General features: G+C 43.1%; 1 protein-coding gene across 1 annotated transcript; it reads right to left on the bottom strand.

The window, feature by feature from the left end:
* Positions 1-8,439: 8,439 nt before the first annotated feature.
* Positions 8,440-12,692, bottom strand: LOC123147328 (protein FAR1-RELATED SEQUENCE 5). Its single transcript, XM_044566556.1, has 7 exons — positions 12,307-12,692; positions 11,870-12,229; positions 11,068-11,332; positions 10,288-10,978; positions 9,740-10,197; positions 9,343-9,633; positions 8,440-9,263 (listed from the first exon to the last, which is right to left on the bottom strand). The coding sequence occupies exons 1-5, from the start codon at positions 12,366-12,368 to the stop codon at positions 9,938-9,940; spliced, it is 1,638 nt and encodes a 545-aa protein (XP_044422491.1). The 5' UTR covers positions 12,369-12,692; the 3' UTR covers positions 8,440-9,263; positions 9,343-9,633; positions 9,740-9,937.
* Positions 12,693-13,966: the final 1,274 nt, after the last annotated feature.

Below are 13,966 nucleotides of genomic sequence, written 5' to 3'. Positions count from 1 at the left end.
GAAATTTTTAGTGACTTATACATTAAGTGCGCCTCCCTCTTCGTGAAAAGTACTAAGAAAGGTAGGACGGGCGGTAAAGTTCTTTCCAGTTGGCATCTCAAGTGCAGAACGTTCATTGACAATGTTTCAATCCAAAATGACAAAAAATTGATTCAGCACTTCATGTCATGTAATTAAGTGCACCGCATGCCTTTGCGGAGTACTTAAGAAAATGTGTATGCTCGAAAAAGTTCTCCATCTATGACATATGAAGTGTGCAGCATGCATGAATAACTTCTCCTACCCTAAGTGGAAAATTCATTCGCTAAGCCCTTTATAAAGTGTTGAATGTGAATAAGCAGTGCGTGTCATATAATTAAGTGCACCACATGCATCAGCGAAGTACTCAATAAGTTGTGTACGCTCGAGATAGTTCTATATGTTTGACATATAAAGTGCGGGAGGCAGATGGATAAAGTGTATCTCTCAGGCGATTGTATCTCTCAGGCGATTGATTTCACACGCATGAGTGTAAGTTACTTGTAATATTATGCAATACGGTATTTTCATTTATGGTGGAACTCTAAGTGCGGAGGAATGCACGGATAACTTTTCCACTAAGCATTACGTGTGTTCCACATTAAGTGCGCCATTCCTTCTAGTAAAGTATCGAGATTCATATAGATGTTGTTAAAGTTCTTTCTGTTCAGCAAATCAATTGCGAAACATGCGTGAATGACGTTTCAAACATAGATGATGAGGTCCTTTGATACCTCCTTTCTGGTCGACCTCTAAGTGCGACATATGCACGAATAAGTTTTACATTAAGCCCTACTTGTCGTCTAACTTATGTGCGCCATTCCTTCCAGTAAAGTCATAAGATTTGTATGGACGTTGCTAAAGTTCTTTCTCTTCGGCAACTCGGGTGCGAACGTGCGTGAATTATGTTTCAAACATAAATGATGATGTTCTTTGCTAAGTCTTTTTTTGAAACCAAAAAGTTCAAGTGTTGTCCTAACCAAAATTGAGAAGTTATTAGCGGTCTATACATTAAGTGTGCCTCCCTCTTCGCGGAAAAAACTAAAACATGGTATGAATGGCGGTAAAGTTCTTTCCGGTTGGCATCAAAAGTGCACAGCGTTTATTGACAATGTTTCAATCCAAACTAACAAAGAGGTGAATAAGCACTTCGTGTCATATAATTAAGTGCACCACAAGCCTTGGCGGAGTAGTCAAGAACTTGTGTACGCTCGAAAAAGTTCTCTGTGCATAACATATGAAGTGCAGAGCGTGCATGAATAACTTCTCCTACCCTAAGTGGAAAATTCATTTGCTAAGCCCTTTATAAAATGTGGAGTGTGAATAAGAGATGGGTGTCATATAATTAAGTGCACCACATGCATTAGCGAAGTACTCAAGAAGTCGCGTACGTTCATGAAAATTTCTATATGTTTGACATATAAAGTGCGGAGGGTAGATGTATAAAGTGTCTCTTTCAGGCGATGGAGTTCACATGACCTCGAAGTACTCAAGAAGTTTCGTACGGTCGCGAAAATTTCTATATTTTTGACATATAAAGTGCGGAAGGTAGATGTATAAAGTGTCTCTCTCAGGCGATGGAGTTCACATGACCTCAAATGCGCCACACGCAGTTGTAAAAGTTCCTTGGAATATTATGCAGTATGGTGTTTTCATTTCTGGTCGGCCTCTAAGTGCGGAAGAATGCACATATAACTTTTCAATTAACTAAGCCCAATGTGTGCTCCAAATTAAGTGCGCCATTCTTTCTGGTAAAGTACTGAGATTCATATGAATGATGTTTCAATCATAAATGGTGAGGTTCTTTGGATAGTCCTTCCTGGTTGACGTATAAGTGCGACATTATGTACGAATAGGTTTTACATTAAGCCCTACATGTCGTCTAATTTAAGTGCGACATTCCTTCTATTAAAGTACTAAGATTCATATGGACATTGTTAAATTCCTTTCTATTTGGCAACTCGGGTGTGGAACGTGCGTGAATGATGTTTCAAACATAAATGATGATGTTCTTTGCTAAGTCCTTTTTGAAACCTAAAGATTGTAGTGTCGTCCTAACCGTAGTTGAGAAGTTCTTAGTGACTTAAACATTAAGTGCACCTCCCCTCTTTGAAAGTTATTAAAACCATCGTAGGAAGGGCAGTAAAGATCTTTCTGATTGGCATCTCAAGTGCATAACGTTCATTGACAATGTTTCAATCCTAAACGACAAAAAGTTGATTCAACACCTTATGTCATATAATTAAGTGCACCACATGCCTTAGCGTAGTACTCAAGAAAATGTGTACGCTCGAAAAACTTCTCTATGTATGACATATGAAGTGGGCAACGTGCATGAATAACTTCTCCTACCATAAGTGGAAAATTCATTCACTAAGCCCTTTATAAAGTACGGAACGTGAGTAAGCAGTGCGTGTCATACAAATAAGTGCACCACATGCATCAGCGAAGTACTCAATAAGTTGTGTACGCTCGAGAAAGTTCTTTATGTTTGACATATAAAGTGCGGAAGGCAGATGGATAAAATGCATCTATCAGGCCATGGATTTCACATGACCTCAAATGCGCCATACGCATTAGTGAAGGTTCCTTGTAATATTATGAATTACGGTATTTTCATTTCGGGTGCGAACGTGCGTGAATTATGTTTCAAACATAAATTATGAGGTTCTTTGCTACGTCTTTTTTTGAAACCTAAAAGTTCAAGTGTCGTCCTAACCAAAGTTGATAAGTTATTAGCGGTCTATACATTAAGTGTGCCTCCCTCTTGGTGGAAAGTACTAAAACATGGTATGAATGGCGGTAAAGTTCTTTTCGGTTGGCATCAAAAGTGCACAACGTTTATTGACAACGTTTCAATCCGAACTAACAAAGAGGTGAATAAGCACTTCGTGTCATATAATTAAGTGCACCACATGCCTTGGCGGAGTAGTCAAGAACTTGTGTACGCTCGAAAAAGTTCTCTGTGTATAAAATATGAAGTGCAGAGCGTGCATCAATAACTTCTCCTACCCTAAGTGGAAAATTCATTTGCTAAGCCCTTTATAAATTGCGAAAAGTGAATAAGCGATGTGTGTCATATAATTAAGTGCACCACATGCATTAGCGAAGTACTCAAGAAGTCGCGTACGTTTGTGAAATTTTTTATATGTTTGGCATTTAAAGTGCGGAATGTAGATGTATAAAGTGTCTCTTTCAGGCGATGGAGTTCACATGACCTCGAAGTACTCAAGAAGTTTCGTACGCTCACAAAAATTTCTATATTTTTGACATATAAAGTGCGGAAGGTAGATGTATAAAGTGTCTCTCTCAGGCGATGGAGTTCACATGACCTCAAATGCGCCACACGCATTTGTAAAAGTTCCTTGGAATATTATGGTGCACCACATGCATTAGCAAAGTACGCAGGAAGTTAAGTACGCTCGGGATAGTTCTATAGGTTTGACATATAAAGTGTGAAAGCTAGATGGATAAAGTTTCTCTATCAGGCGATGGATTTTGCATGACGTCAAATGCGCAACACACAATTGTAAAAGTTCCTTGGAATATTATGGAATACGGTATTTTCAGTTCTGGTCGACCTCTAAGTGTGGAAGAATGCACAGACAACTTATTAAGCCCTACGTGTGCTCCAAATTAAGTGCGCCATTCTTTATAGTAAAGTACCGAGATTCGTATGGATGTTGTTAAAGTTATTTCTGTTTTGCAACTCGAGTGCAACATAAATGATGAGGTTCTTTGGTAAGTCCTCCCTGGTAGACCTCTAAGTGCGAAGTCATGCACTAATAAGTTTACATTAAGCACTACGTGTCGTCTAACTTAAGTGTGTCATTCCTCCTAGTAAAGTACTAAGATTCATATGGACGTTGTTAAAGTTTTTTATGTTCGGCAACTCGGGCGCGGAACGTCCGTGAATGATGTTTCAAACATAAATGTTGAGGTTCTTTTCTAAGTCCTTTTTGAAACCTAAAAATTCTATTGTCGTCCCAACCGACGTTGAGAAGTTCTTAGTGAATTATACATTAGGTGCGCCTCCCTCTTCGTGAACAGTACTACAAAAAATGGTATGAAGGGCAGTAAAGTTCTTTCGGGTTGGCATCTCAAGTGCACAACGTTCATTGACAATGTTTCAATCCGAAATGACAAAAAGGTGAATAAGCACTTCGTGTCATTTAATTAAGTGCACCACATGCATTAGCGTAGTACTCAAGATCTTGTGTACGCACGAAAAAGTTCTCTATGTATGACATATGAAGTGCGTAGCGGCCATGAATAACTTCTCCTACCCTAAGTGAAAATTTTCATTTGCTAAGCCGTATATAAAATGAGAAACGTGAATAAGCACTGCGTGTCATATAATTAAGTGCACCACATGCATTAGCGAAGTACTCGAGAAAATTCTATATATTTGACATATAAAGCGCAGAAGGTAGATGGATAAAGTGCCTCTATCAGGATATTGATTTCGCATGACCTTAAATGCGCCACATGCATTTGTAAAAGTTCCTTTGAATATTATGGAACATGATATTTTCACTTCAGGTCGACCTCTAAGTGCGGAAGAATTCACGGATAACGAGTCCATTAAGCTCTACGTGTGCTCCAAATTAAGTGCGCCAACATAGTAGTAGTATAGCTTGTTGGAGTAAAACATGTACTTTTGATTTTATTTATCAAAAATCCTGGTTCATCGCATGGTTTTGTTATCATAACTCTGTTTCATCAAGTTTTATTCTGAAAGAGATATGAGATTTTAGCCAAGCTGTTTTTAAATTTTTGAGCAGGCATGTAATTCAGGCAATAGCTGAGCTCCCAGCCTCCTTAGACTGGCATGGGCACATCAATAAGGGCATGGAGCCCATCAAAGAGGAGGTCGGAGCGGCGTTGGACCTGGATCAACTCATCTAAATCAAGCGGCCGGCTACGGCTGGGAGTCCCCAACGCTCCACCTGGACGGCGTCGGCTGGGAGCTGCGACAGCTCCACATGCAATGGCTGGCCGGGGACCAGACCTCGACAGGAACGTGTTGCCCTTTGAGTCGGTGCAGAGCGACAAGTTCGTAGCATCGTTATAGTTTTTTGCACAAAGATAGACCCTGTAGTACTACTGATCAGGTGAAACACATCGATGTGGCACTGGTACTGAACTGAAGCAACGATTTGTTCAACAAAATATGATCCAAATAGAAAATGAGTGCGCATATTAGTTTCTATAACAAGGAATCTTCGCCGGTTTTGTGCCATTCATGTGTTTTTTCCCTATATATAGGATTGCTCTTTCGTTTTGGTTTGTCAAGATTTGAAATGGTTGTGGTGGTTAATATCTCTGTAGGTGTTCTTTGACCTCGAGAATGGCAACCAGGAGCTCAAGAGCGACGTCAAGGACCTCTACATCAACCTCGGGCAAGTAAAGACATGTTTGAAGTGGAAATGTATCCATTACCGTTAGTTGTTGTTGTCAACGATTTTTTTGGAGAAGAACTAATAGTATGATAGTGAAGTAATCTAATTCAATTTCCTTTTTCATTGCAACCACTTAATTTCAATCAGGTCAAAATAAAAAATCAAAGACAATTTTTTTCAGCCATAAGTAGAACACCGGAGCTAATTGATACACCATTTTGAAAATTGATACACTGTTGCAGGGAGAGCAGCACACGCAGCGGTGGTCAAGGGCTTAGTGCCTGTTGACCTCGTCAGTGGCCGTTGTTGGTCGGTGAAGGAGGCATGCATGAGGTGGTGCAAGGGCATGCTGGTGACGGAGTCGCGCATCATGAGGCCGGGTGAGTAACGCTCGGGAACTGCCGGGCGCTCAGATTGATGCGGGATTGGGTTGGCGCGGTGACTCAAGGAGGAGGATGTAGTTATGGGGGAGGGAGTGACGACGGAGGGGCTTCGATGGCCCAACGAGACCCTACATCATAATCAAGGAGGACCCTACATCTAAAGAAAACAGAGCAGTCTATGTCATTAGTCTATTACTAGATTTCTAGAAGAAGGAAAAGGGAGAAATGGTTGTTTCTGCTGCTCTACATTTGCTTTAAAATTGGTGTACATATATCAAGAAGAACTTGGTTGTAAAAGTGATCAAACATAACATTCAACACAAACACATTGGTTTTGTAATTAAATGCCTAAGATCTTATAATTTTGAATTAAATTGTTTGATTATACAATCAGTTCACATTATTTGGTGTAGCATGCTGTTTAACATTTTAGCGTTCCATCCTTTTTAGTAACGAAATAATGATGAACTCATATTAGTGGATCCATAAAAGTGTATGCTATTAGTTTGACGAGGTTATATAGCAAGGCAATTCTTATTTGACGAGAATAATGAAAAACCAAGAAGCAAAAGAAGATAAATTTGGAAAGAAGAGATAATTTTTCGCTCGAGGGTGGGGCTGTATGGAATCTGTGGCACGAGTAAACAAAAGCATCTTGGTCTCCATATAGAAAAACATCTTGGTTGCCTCCTCTCTATCTCGCCCATCTTGTTGCCAGGCATGGAAGAGAGGGGGGAGAGCCGAGGAGCATGGTGGCCTCTGGCTGTTGCCCGGGAAAAGGTAAAAGCCGTGGCACGACTGCCCGTCGCAATGCCGCTGCTCCTTGCGTGCTTGTTTCCCTCCTTACACCCCCACGTCCAACTCGATCTTCGGCTGCCGCAACGTCGTAGATGACCAAGTCTAGCGCCTGCGCCCGCCCCCATCTTGTGAATGGCCAACTGATAGCCAATGGTGGGGAAGGTTTCGATAGTATGATAGTATGATGTGTGTTAGCTGATTGTCAAGAAAAAGATGTGAGTTAGTTGAGATGGCTTTATTCTTGGTTATTTTAGCTCCGTGAGTAGCATCTTTAAATTTTCCAAAATCCCGTGGCAACGCACGGGCGTTTTACTAGTATTATTAGTTGCTCAAATGAATATGTCTAGCACTAAAATACATCTAATATATCTGTTTGAGCAACACATAATATGAATGGGAGGGATTATGTGTAAATTGGAAGTGGCGGCCCCGGCAAGGCCTCGCTACTCGCTAAGACTACGTCCGAAACGGGGATGACACGGCTTGCAGCCGTGTAGCCAGTAGAGAAAGAGAAGAAACTTGATCGACGCGAGTGGATGGCCTTTTAGCTCCGGCTCCCACTCGGATTAGATAGCTACCTCGCTGGAGGTGGAATGGAAATATTATGCGGTACACAATATGTCAAGGCTGAGATTTGACCCTTCGGCAATGGAGAGATACACTCTGGGCCCACTAAATATTACGGTATCCAACATCGTGTGGCAGGTATAGTGATTAAGGTGTTAGTCGCGAGGATACCGGGATAGAGAGATACACTAAGGAGTTTTAGAATCAAAATCAGGATGTCGTATCCCTTGTTTGTAGGAGGGTTTCTGACGAAAGGAACAATGCTCTACTAGCCCCTTATTTTGCCAAGGATGTTCGTATGGCTCTATTTGATATTGGTGCTTTAAAGGTTTTGGAACTTGATGGGCTTTATGTAATTTGCAATCTGAATTGCGACCTATTCTCTTTCAATACTATGATTTTTTTTCCATAAAAAAATACTATGAAATTCCATTCCCATTAGAATATTCATTGACATGTAAAAAGAGGAAAGCTCTAATATGATAGAAAATAATAATCTATTTTAACCCATTTGCGAGAAAGCATGAACTAAGAGACTTGAAATTTTGACTTGAACAATAAGAATTTACGATTTGTATAGTCGGATTGAAATTAGCAAGTAAATTGGTTGTCTTATTTTTAATATAAAGTATTGCAATATCTATGAATTACAAAATTCATTTAAGTGAAAAAAGTGCATTATAGGCGTATGATCATTACCCATCAAGCAGGTTATTCTATTCCACCTCTATACATATAAAAAAACTAAAAGAGAATACATAATAATACAGTGAAACATTTATAGAACACGTATACCAAGCACACGCAAGGGAAACATAGACGGGCAAGTGAAATCCAATCCATGAAATAATTTAATCCATCGAAGATCAGTGTATCGATTGCTCCTAAAGATGGGAATGCGAAAGAAGATGTCGATGGATTCTATAGCGCGAGCATGCGGTGCACCCCCGAGGGTCTGCTAGACCGGTTGGTGCTCCCGGCTAGTTGGCGGGCAGCTTGGTGAGGTCATCGGATTTCTTGGTGTGTGTGTGGCGAGGTTGTAATTCCAGAGGAGTCATTATTACAAGGCATAAAGAGGGAGGTCATAAGCGCCTATACCTTAAAATAGTTTTTTGATGGATTTAGAAGACATATCTTGTAGAAAGTGTGTGCATGACCATGAGTCATTGTGTTATATCTCATCTACACCTAGTGTGAACATTGTTTAATAGATTGTAGCAGCAGTAGTAGCAATTCATGTTGTTTCCGATCATAGAACAGAACGGAAGAACTTGTATTTTGCACAATCATTTAGTTTCAGCTGTGTTTGTTCCATGATCTTAATCAGATTTCCAAACATAATAATGAAACATCTGTCACATAACATGCTGTCACACTGACAAGCAGTCTGTTTAAAAAGATATGGAATTCAAGGATCATCATTACATTCCCAATACACATCAGGACATTGAGTTTATGTCCGAAGTGCTTTGATTTGTTAAGCTACTCATCTAAACCATGATTCAAATGTTCTGTTGCATTGTGTCCTGATGTGTCCAAGTACGCCACACTTCCCGCACTTTGGTTCTTTCCTCTGCTTCTTGTTTGATCCGTCATTTGTTGGGCACTTCCCAGAGTTGTGTCCCTTTCCCCTGCAATTTTTACAAAACTTGGTTCTTGGATTGCTCACTTCATAGCCTGGCCTAGATCTTGCGTTGGTAGGTCGCCCACGATCTCTCTTGCGAGATTCTATCATCATTGATGATTTGAGATTAATGTCGCCTGCATCAACCCCGTTGATATCAATGTTTTCTTTACCTAGTATATCCTCTAGTCCTTTGCCATCTTTCTCAGTTGCTTTTTCTTTGAGATCATCCCTTGCATCTGACAGCCTTACCATTGCAAGGTCGAAGGCCTCAGGGTTGCTGTCACCCATCCTTACAATATCAAGAGCTGTTGTGTAAAGTGTTGTATGCCTGAAGGTAGTTGATTCCAGGATAGGGTTGTGTCCCTTATATATTTTCAAGTGCTCAGGTAAATCGTCACATGCATTTTTAGTCCACCTCCTCATGATGTGCTCTTCTGGTATCTTCGTGAATTTCAAGTGTGCCATTACCTGAAACATTAGCACGTTTTAAACAGATTCGGTAATGGTCTTCAAATTCTAACATAACCTTTTAAGGAAAACATTTTACCCGGATCGCATGGCAGCAGAGCAAACCCATATGCTCATACATTCCACACTCGCATTTGAAGATATTCTCAGGTTGATGCACTTTGACATTGTAAGATGTTTTTGACCAGCTCTCTCTCCGCTCTGCAAAAAGGTGTGTGACACAATATGTATCGTTTATGACCAGAGTGTTCTCGACGTAGTAGGATGTAGATTTGAAGCATGCTTCTTGGAACTGTTTGAACAGCGCAGGTGTGTAAACCTTCGCAGCATGCCTCTCCATAGGCAAACCGGTCTTGAGCACTATGCTCACCTATATTAAGAACAACGAAAATTATAGTCAGAATTGTTTGTCCCAATAGTTAGACAAAGTAAGCTAAGTACTTAGTATTTAGTACAGTTAAGGCCATTAAACACACCAAGTGGCTTTTCTTCTCAGCAAAATTTTCTTCTGAATCACGGTCAAACTGAAGTTTCTGGTAGTTCCTAACAAACATGTGCATTGAGGCACCAGCAGGTACAAAATTCTTCAACATGTGGTTAGCGCTCTCTGACCGTTGGGTGCTTGTCATCCTCGCGCAGAATACACCTGCAAAATATGGCTTTGCCCATTTCTGTCAGAGCTCGTATATCTGTGTCAACATTGGGTGTTCCTGAAGACCATACTTTTGAATCAACTTTGCCCAAGCTGCTTCGAACTCTTCTATAGTGAGCATATATTCCAATATCTTGTGTAGTTCATCCCTGAAATCTTTGTTCTGTGTGTATACAGAGCCAAGGGATTCCTTTGCACGACGCAGCACATGCCATTTGCACCACTGGTGCTTCGTTCCAGGCAATACTTCAGCAATAGCCAACTCCATGGCACGGCATTGGTCTGATAGGAATTTTATGGTCAGTACGTGATAATGAAGGTACAAGATAAATTACATGTTTTGAAATGCATTAGGAGGCTCCAATTATTTACCTGTTAGGATAGTTACCAGTGCTTTACCTCCCATTAATGACACAAATTCCTTGAATACCCACTCAAATGATTCTTGCTTCTCGTTCCTCATCATAACGCCTCCTAATATTATGCTCTGGAAATGATGGTTGACACCAACAAATAGTCCGAATGGCATATCGTACTGGTTTGTACGATATGTTGTGTCGAATGTGATTGCATTGCCAAACATTTTGTATTGGTATATACTCCTTCCATTTGTCCACATAAGAGGCTGAATCTTGCTGTCGCCGTCGACAAGAACACTGTCAACAAACATTGGGTCATTCTTCTTAAGTTCAGAGAAGAGTTGAACTGTTTTCCTTATGTCATCATCTGCAGTTTCTTGGTTCATCCTCTTGCACATGTACTTGAGAGCTCTCTTGTTGAATGGTACACTCTCCATTGATCCAAAGAAGCTTGCGATGACACAAAAAACCTTGGTTATCCCAATGTTGTTGCTCCTCAAGTGCTTGACAATATCTTTTGTGTGTGTGTCAATGTTCCTGTGTGATGGCCAATGTAGTTTCTCGCCACACGATGAGGACAAATGGTGGTTGTGTTCAGATCTAAAATCATGTATATACCATCCATTGTCGGCTGTGCGGTGTAGCCTGATCAAGGCTTGGCAGTTGCAGGCTACTGACTTTGTGTTTTCTTTCTTTGGCCTTCCCTGAAATTATAACGGTAGCGCAACATTAGTATTTTTAGTGGCTAAGAAGCATGTCATCCAAAGAATCACTTGATGCTGTCTATACTCACCGCACAGCCGCAAACGATGTCCTGAATGGTTCTGCTCTTCTTTGCATTTGTCCTAGATTGACCATATTTGATGCCAAACCCAATCTCCCAAGAATAAAGATTATAAAATTCAAATGCCTCCGCAAGTGAGTCGAACTCTCTTCCAATCTCAGGGGCGACAACTTGTCCAGACTTCCTTTGAACAAATTCACGCATTGCTTTTTCGAGCACATAGACCCTTCCCTGTTTAGGCTGCCGCTGATCTGGTATTTTCCCACGACGTATCCTGACATAAATGAAAGTAAACTTCTCAGGGAAAGACTGAGTTATGTGGCGAATCTTATCTGCATTTTCATGAAAGACTAAGTTTCAATATGATTTTTGCAGAGCTATTTGGAGTCCTAGATGACCATAAAAAGCTGTCACAACCCATAATTCCTCGCATGTAAAACTAACCATACTGCACATACAGCAGTTACCAGTTCATGGAGTTCTGAACTTTATGGCTGCTCAATGTTATATGATTAACGAGATATGCACACAAGCTACAAATGGTTCAGACCAAAAAGTTCAGTATGTAACCCAGATTAGAATCCAAAGTCCAAAAAACAGATTCAGTCCCAGCTTCCTCTACTGCAATGTAAATATTGCATTGATTGGAGTTGCATATAGACACAGTTTCTTTCACTGAAAAAACCACCATGTTGACTGTAATCGCTGATAAGTTAGTGCAGTATGCAACTCCTTATAATCGGTAACCACAAAGCATTCAACAGGATGCAAAGGAAAAGAACATGGAGACCTAAGCGGCAGATGTGGTTACCTTCTCTCCCATGGACATTGGTCAGGACGAGATTGGTCTGACTGAACCAGGTTTGGCTTGTTGGTTTGCTCTGACAGCGGCGACTCCAAGCATTCATCTCCTGACCAAGTGTATCCATCGAGCTCTGGCGTTGGCGAGCGGAGCTTGGCATCGTCGTTCTCACAATTCACCTCACCGTCGGCCTCATAGATGGGGGAAGTTGGATCTGGTATGGTGGGAGAGGACTGAAATTGATCCTCGGTGTCGATGCCGCCCCCGCAATGGTTTCCGCCCTCCATCCAATCCGTCTCTCCCACATACTCTTGTTCTTCTTGCCGGGTCCAACAGAGATTTGGATCTTGGGAAGGGATGGAGGAGAAGCTGTCCGCCAGAGGGCATGTGAGATGAATCGTTGAGGAACAAAGATTTGAATGGATTGCCAATGGGTTTGAGCATACCTTAGAAGTAGTTGGGTGAACGATCCAGGCGCGAGGACCATCCGTGGCGGCGGCGTATCCATCGCCGGACGGGAGATCTTTTGCGGAATTCTCTCCGAAATCTCGGAGCTCTAGTCAGGAACTGGGAGCTGTTCAAATTTTGAATGGTTTGCTCCTCCCACAGGGTGGGGTCGTTTCCACAGCACAGGTATGGGCCGCCGCTCGTATCTGAATACGTATGGTAGGAATGGTCTCTGTATTCCTGGCGTATTGGTTTAGGAAAAGATGCGAGGTGGGGTCGGAGAGAATTGCCACATGGGCTGCGGGTCCGGCTGGTGTGGATCCACACGCGCTCGCGAGCGGTTGGGATAGCCGCTGTGAACGGAACGCGAAAGTAAAAGGCTTTATCGCATTAAAACCCAGCCCACTTCTTGTTTACATCTTCTTCACGTACAGTAAACAGGGGGAATGGCCATGGCACACATCAAGCCACCATGGTCGCCCCGGGGGTTGCGTGTCGGCCATCCCGCGACTCCCCCAAGTGGATAAGACCACCCCCGCCATCCTCTCGAAACCCTAGCTGCCTGCTCGTCCCATTCTTTCGCTCCCTCACGCCGCTCCCCTTCTTCCCACACTGCCTCGCGCGCGTCCATGGCCGGAGCCGTCCCCGACCCGCGAGGATATGCTCTAGAGCTCCACCGGCCTATTCTGCATCGCCTACAACCTCCGGTTTGAGCTGGATCCCTCCACAACCTCGCCATCTGGTCGTCTTCCCCGCCACGGCCGCCGCCGTTCGTCGTCGGATTTGTCTCCTCCGGTCCACCTCCGGCCTTCTCGACTGCGCCATCGAGCTCGCGGTGAGCTCCTCTGCAGACCCCCTTTTTTCCTTCCGTTCGTCACCGTTTGCCGTTGTCCCCGAGCTCGGCCGTCCTCGTGCATGGCCATGCTCAAGTTTCCGCGTACGTGTGCGCCCCCAGCGCCGGGCGCGCCTTAGCCGTCCGCCGCCACGCTCCTGCTGCTTGCTAGGTGCGCTGCTGCTTCGCGGCTTAAACGCTGCTGCTGACGCCCGCTGTCGTAGCCGCCCACCGCTGTTGCCTGCTGCTGCTGCTCCTTGTTGATGTCGCTGCTGCTGCGTGTGCACGTCGCTGCCCACTGTGGTCCGTGCTTGCTGGCCGCGACCTGCGCGCCATGCCCATCGCTGTTCTCGGCCGCCCCTGATGCGCTCCCCTTGTGCCTGCAGTTGGCCGTGTCCATGGCGCCGAGCGCCTGTGCGTACATGTGTGCCCAAGCACCAGTGAGCCGTAGCTGGCGCTATGCCTGATGAGGCCGACCCATTTTAGTGAAGTACTCATAAGAGTTTAGTTAGGGATTGATTAGTGGTTAGGCTAGCGTCTTGACCGCATGACTAATGGACCCTATTCACTTAATTAGTCCGTTGAACAAATTATAATGACTTGTGTCACTCATGAGTGGGCCCCACCTGCAGTTTGACTGGTCAAGTTTGACCAGTCAACAGTCAATATGTTGACCGCTAACTGGACTGTTGACTCAGCCCCTGGACCGCATTGTCAGCCTCTGCTGACTGGGCAGTTGACCCAGTCAACTGGCCCCACCTGTCAGCCTCATGAGCACCTCTTTGGGTACACTTCTGTGTACCCATAGCATTTATTCTTTAAAAGAA

Source organism: Triticum aestivum, chromosome 7A (assembly GCF_018294505.1).
Source record: "Triticum aestivum cultivar Chinese Spring chromosome 7A, IWGSC CS RefSeq v2.1, whole genome shotgun sequence".
NCBI lineage: Eukaryota > Viridiplantae > Streptophyta > Magnoliopsida > Poales > Poaceae > Triticum > Triticum aestivum.
Note: the sequence above shows the minus strand (reverse complement) of the source record. Positions and strands in the feature narration are given on the sequence as shown.

Excerpts from the sequence above, each read along its gene's own strand:
- LOC123147328 (XM_044566556.1), bottom strand. The coding sequence starts at position 12,368 with ATGGATACGCCGCCGCCACGGATGGTCCTCGCGCCTGGATCGTTCACC. Across the intron at positions 12,230-12,306 it reads TTCACCCAACTACTTCTAAG|CTTCTCCTCCATCCCTTCCC; the intron begins GTATGCTCAAAC and ends TCTGGCGGACAG. Across the intron at positions 11,333-11,869 it reads CAATGTCCATGGGAGAGAAG|GATACGTCGTGGGAAAATAC; the intron begins GTAACCACATCT and ends CATTTATGTCAG.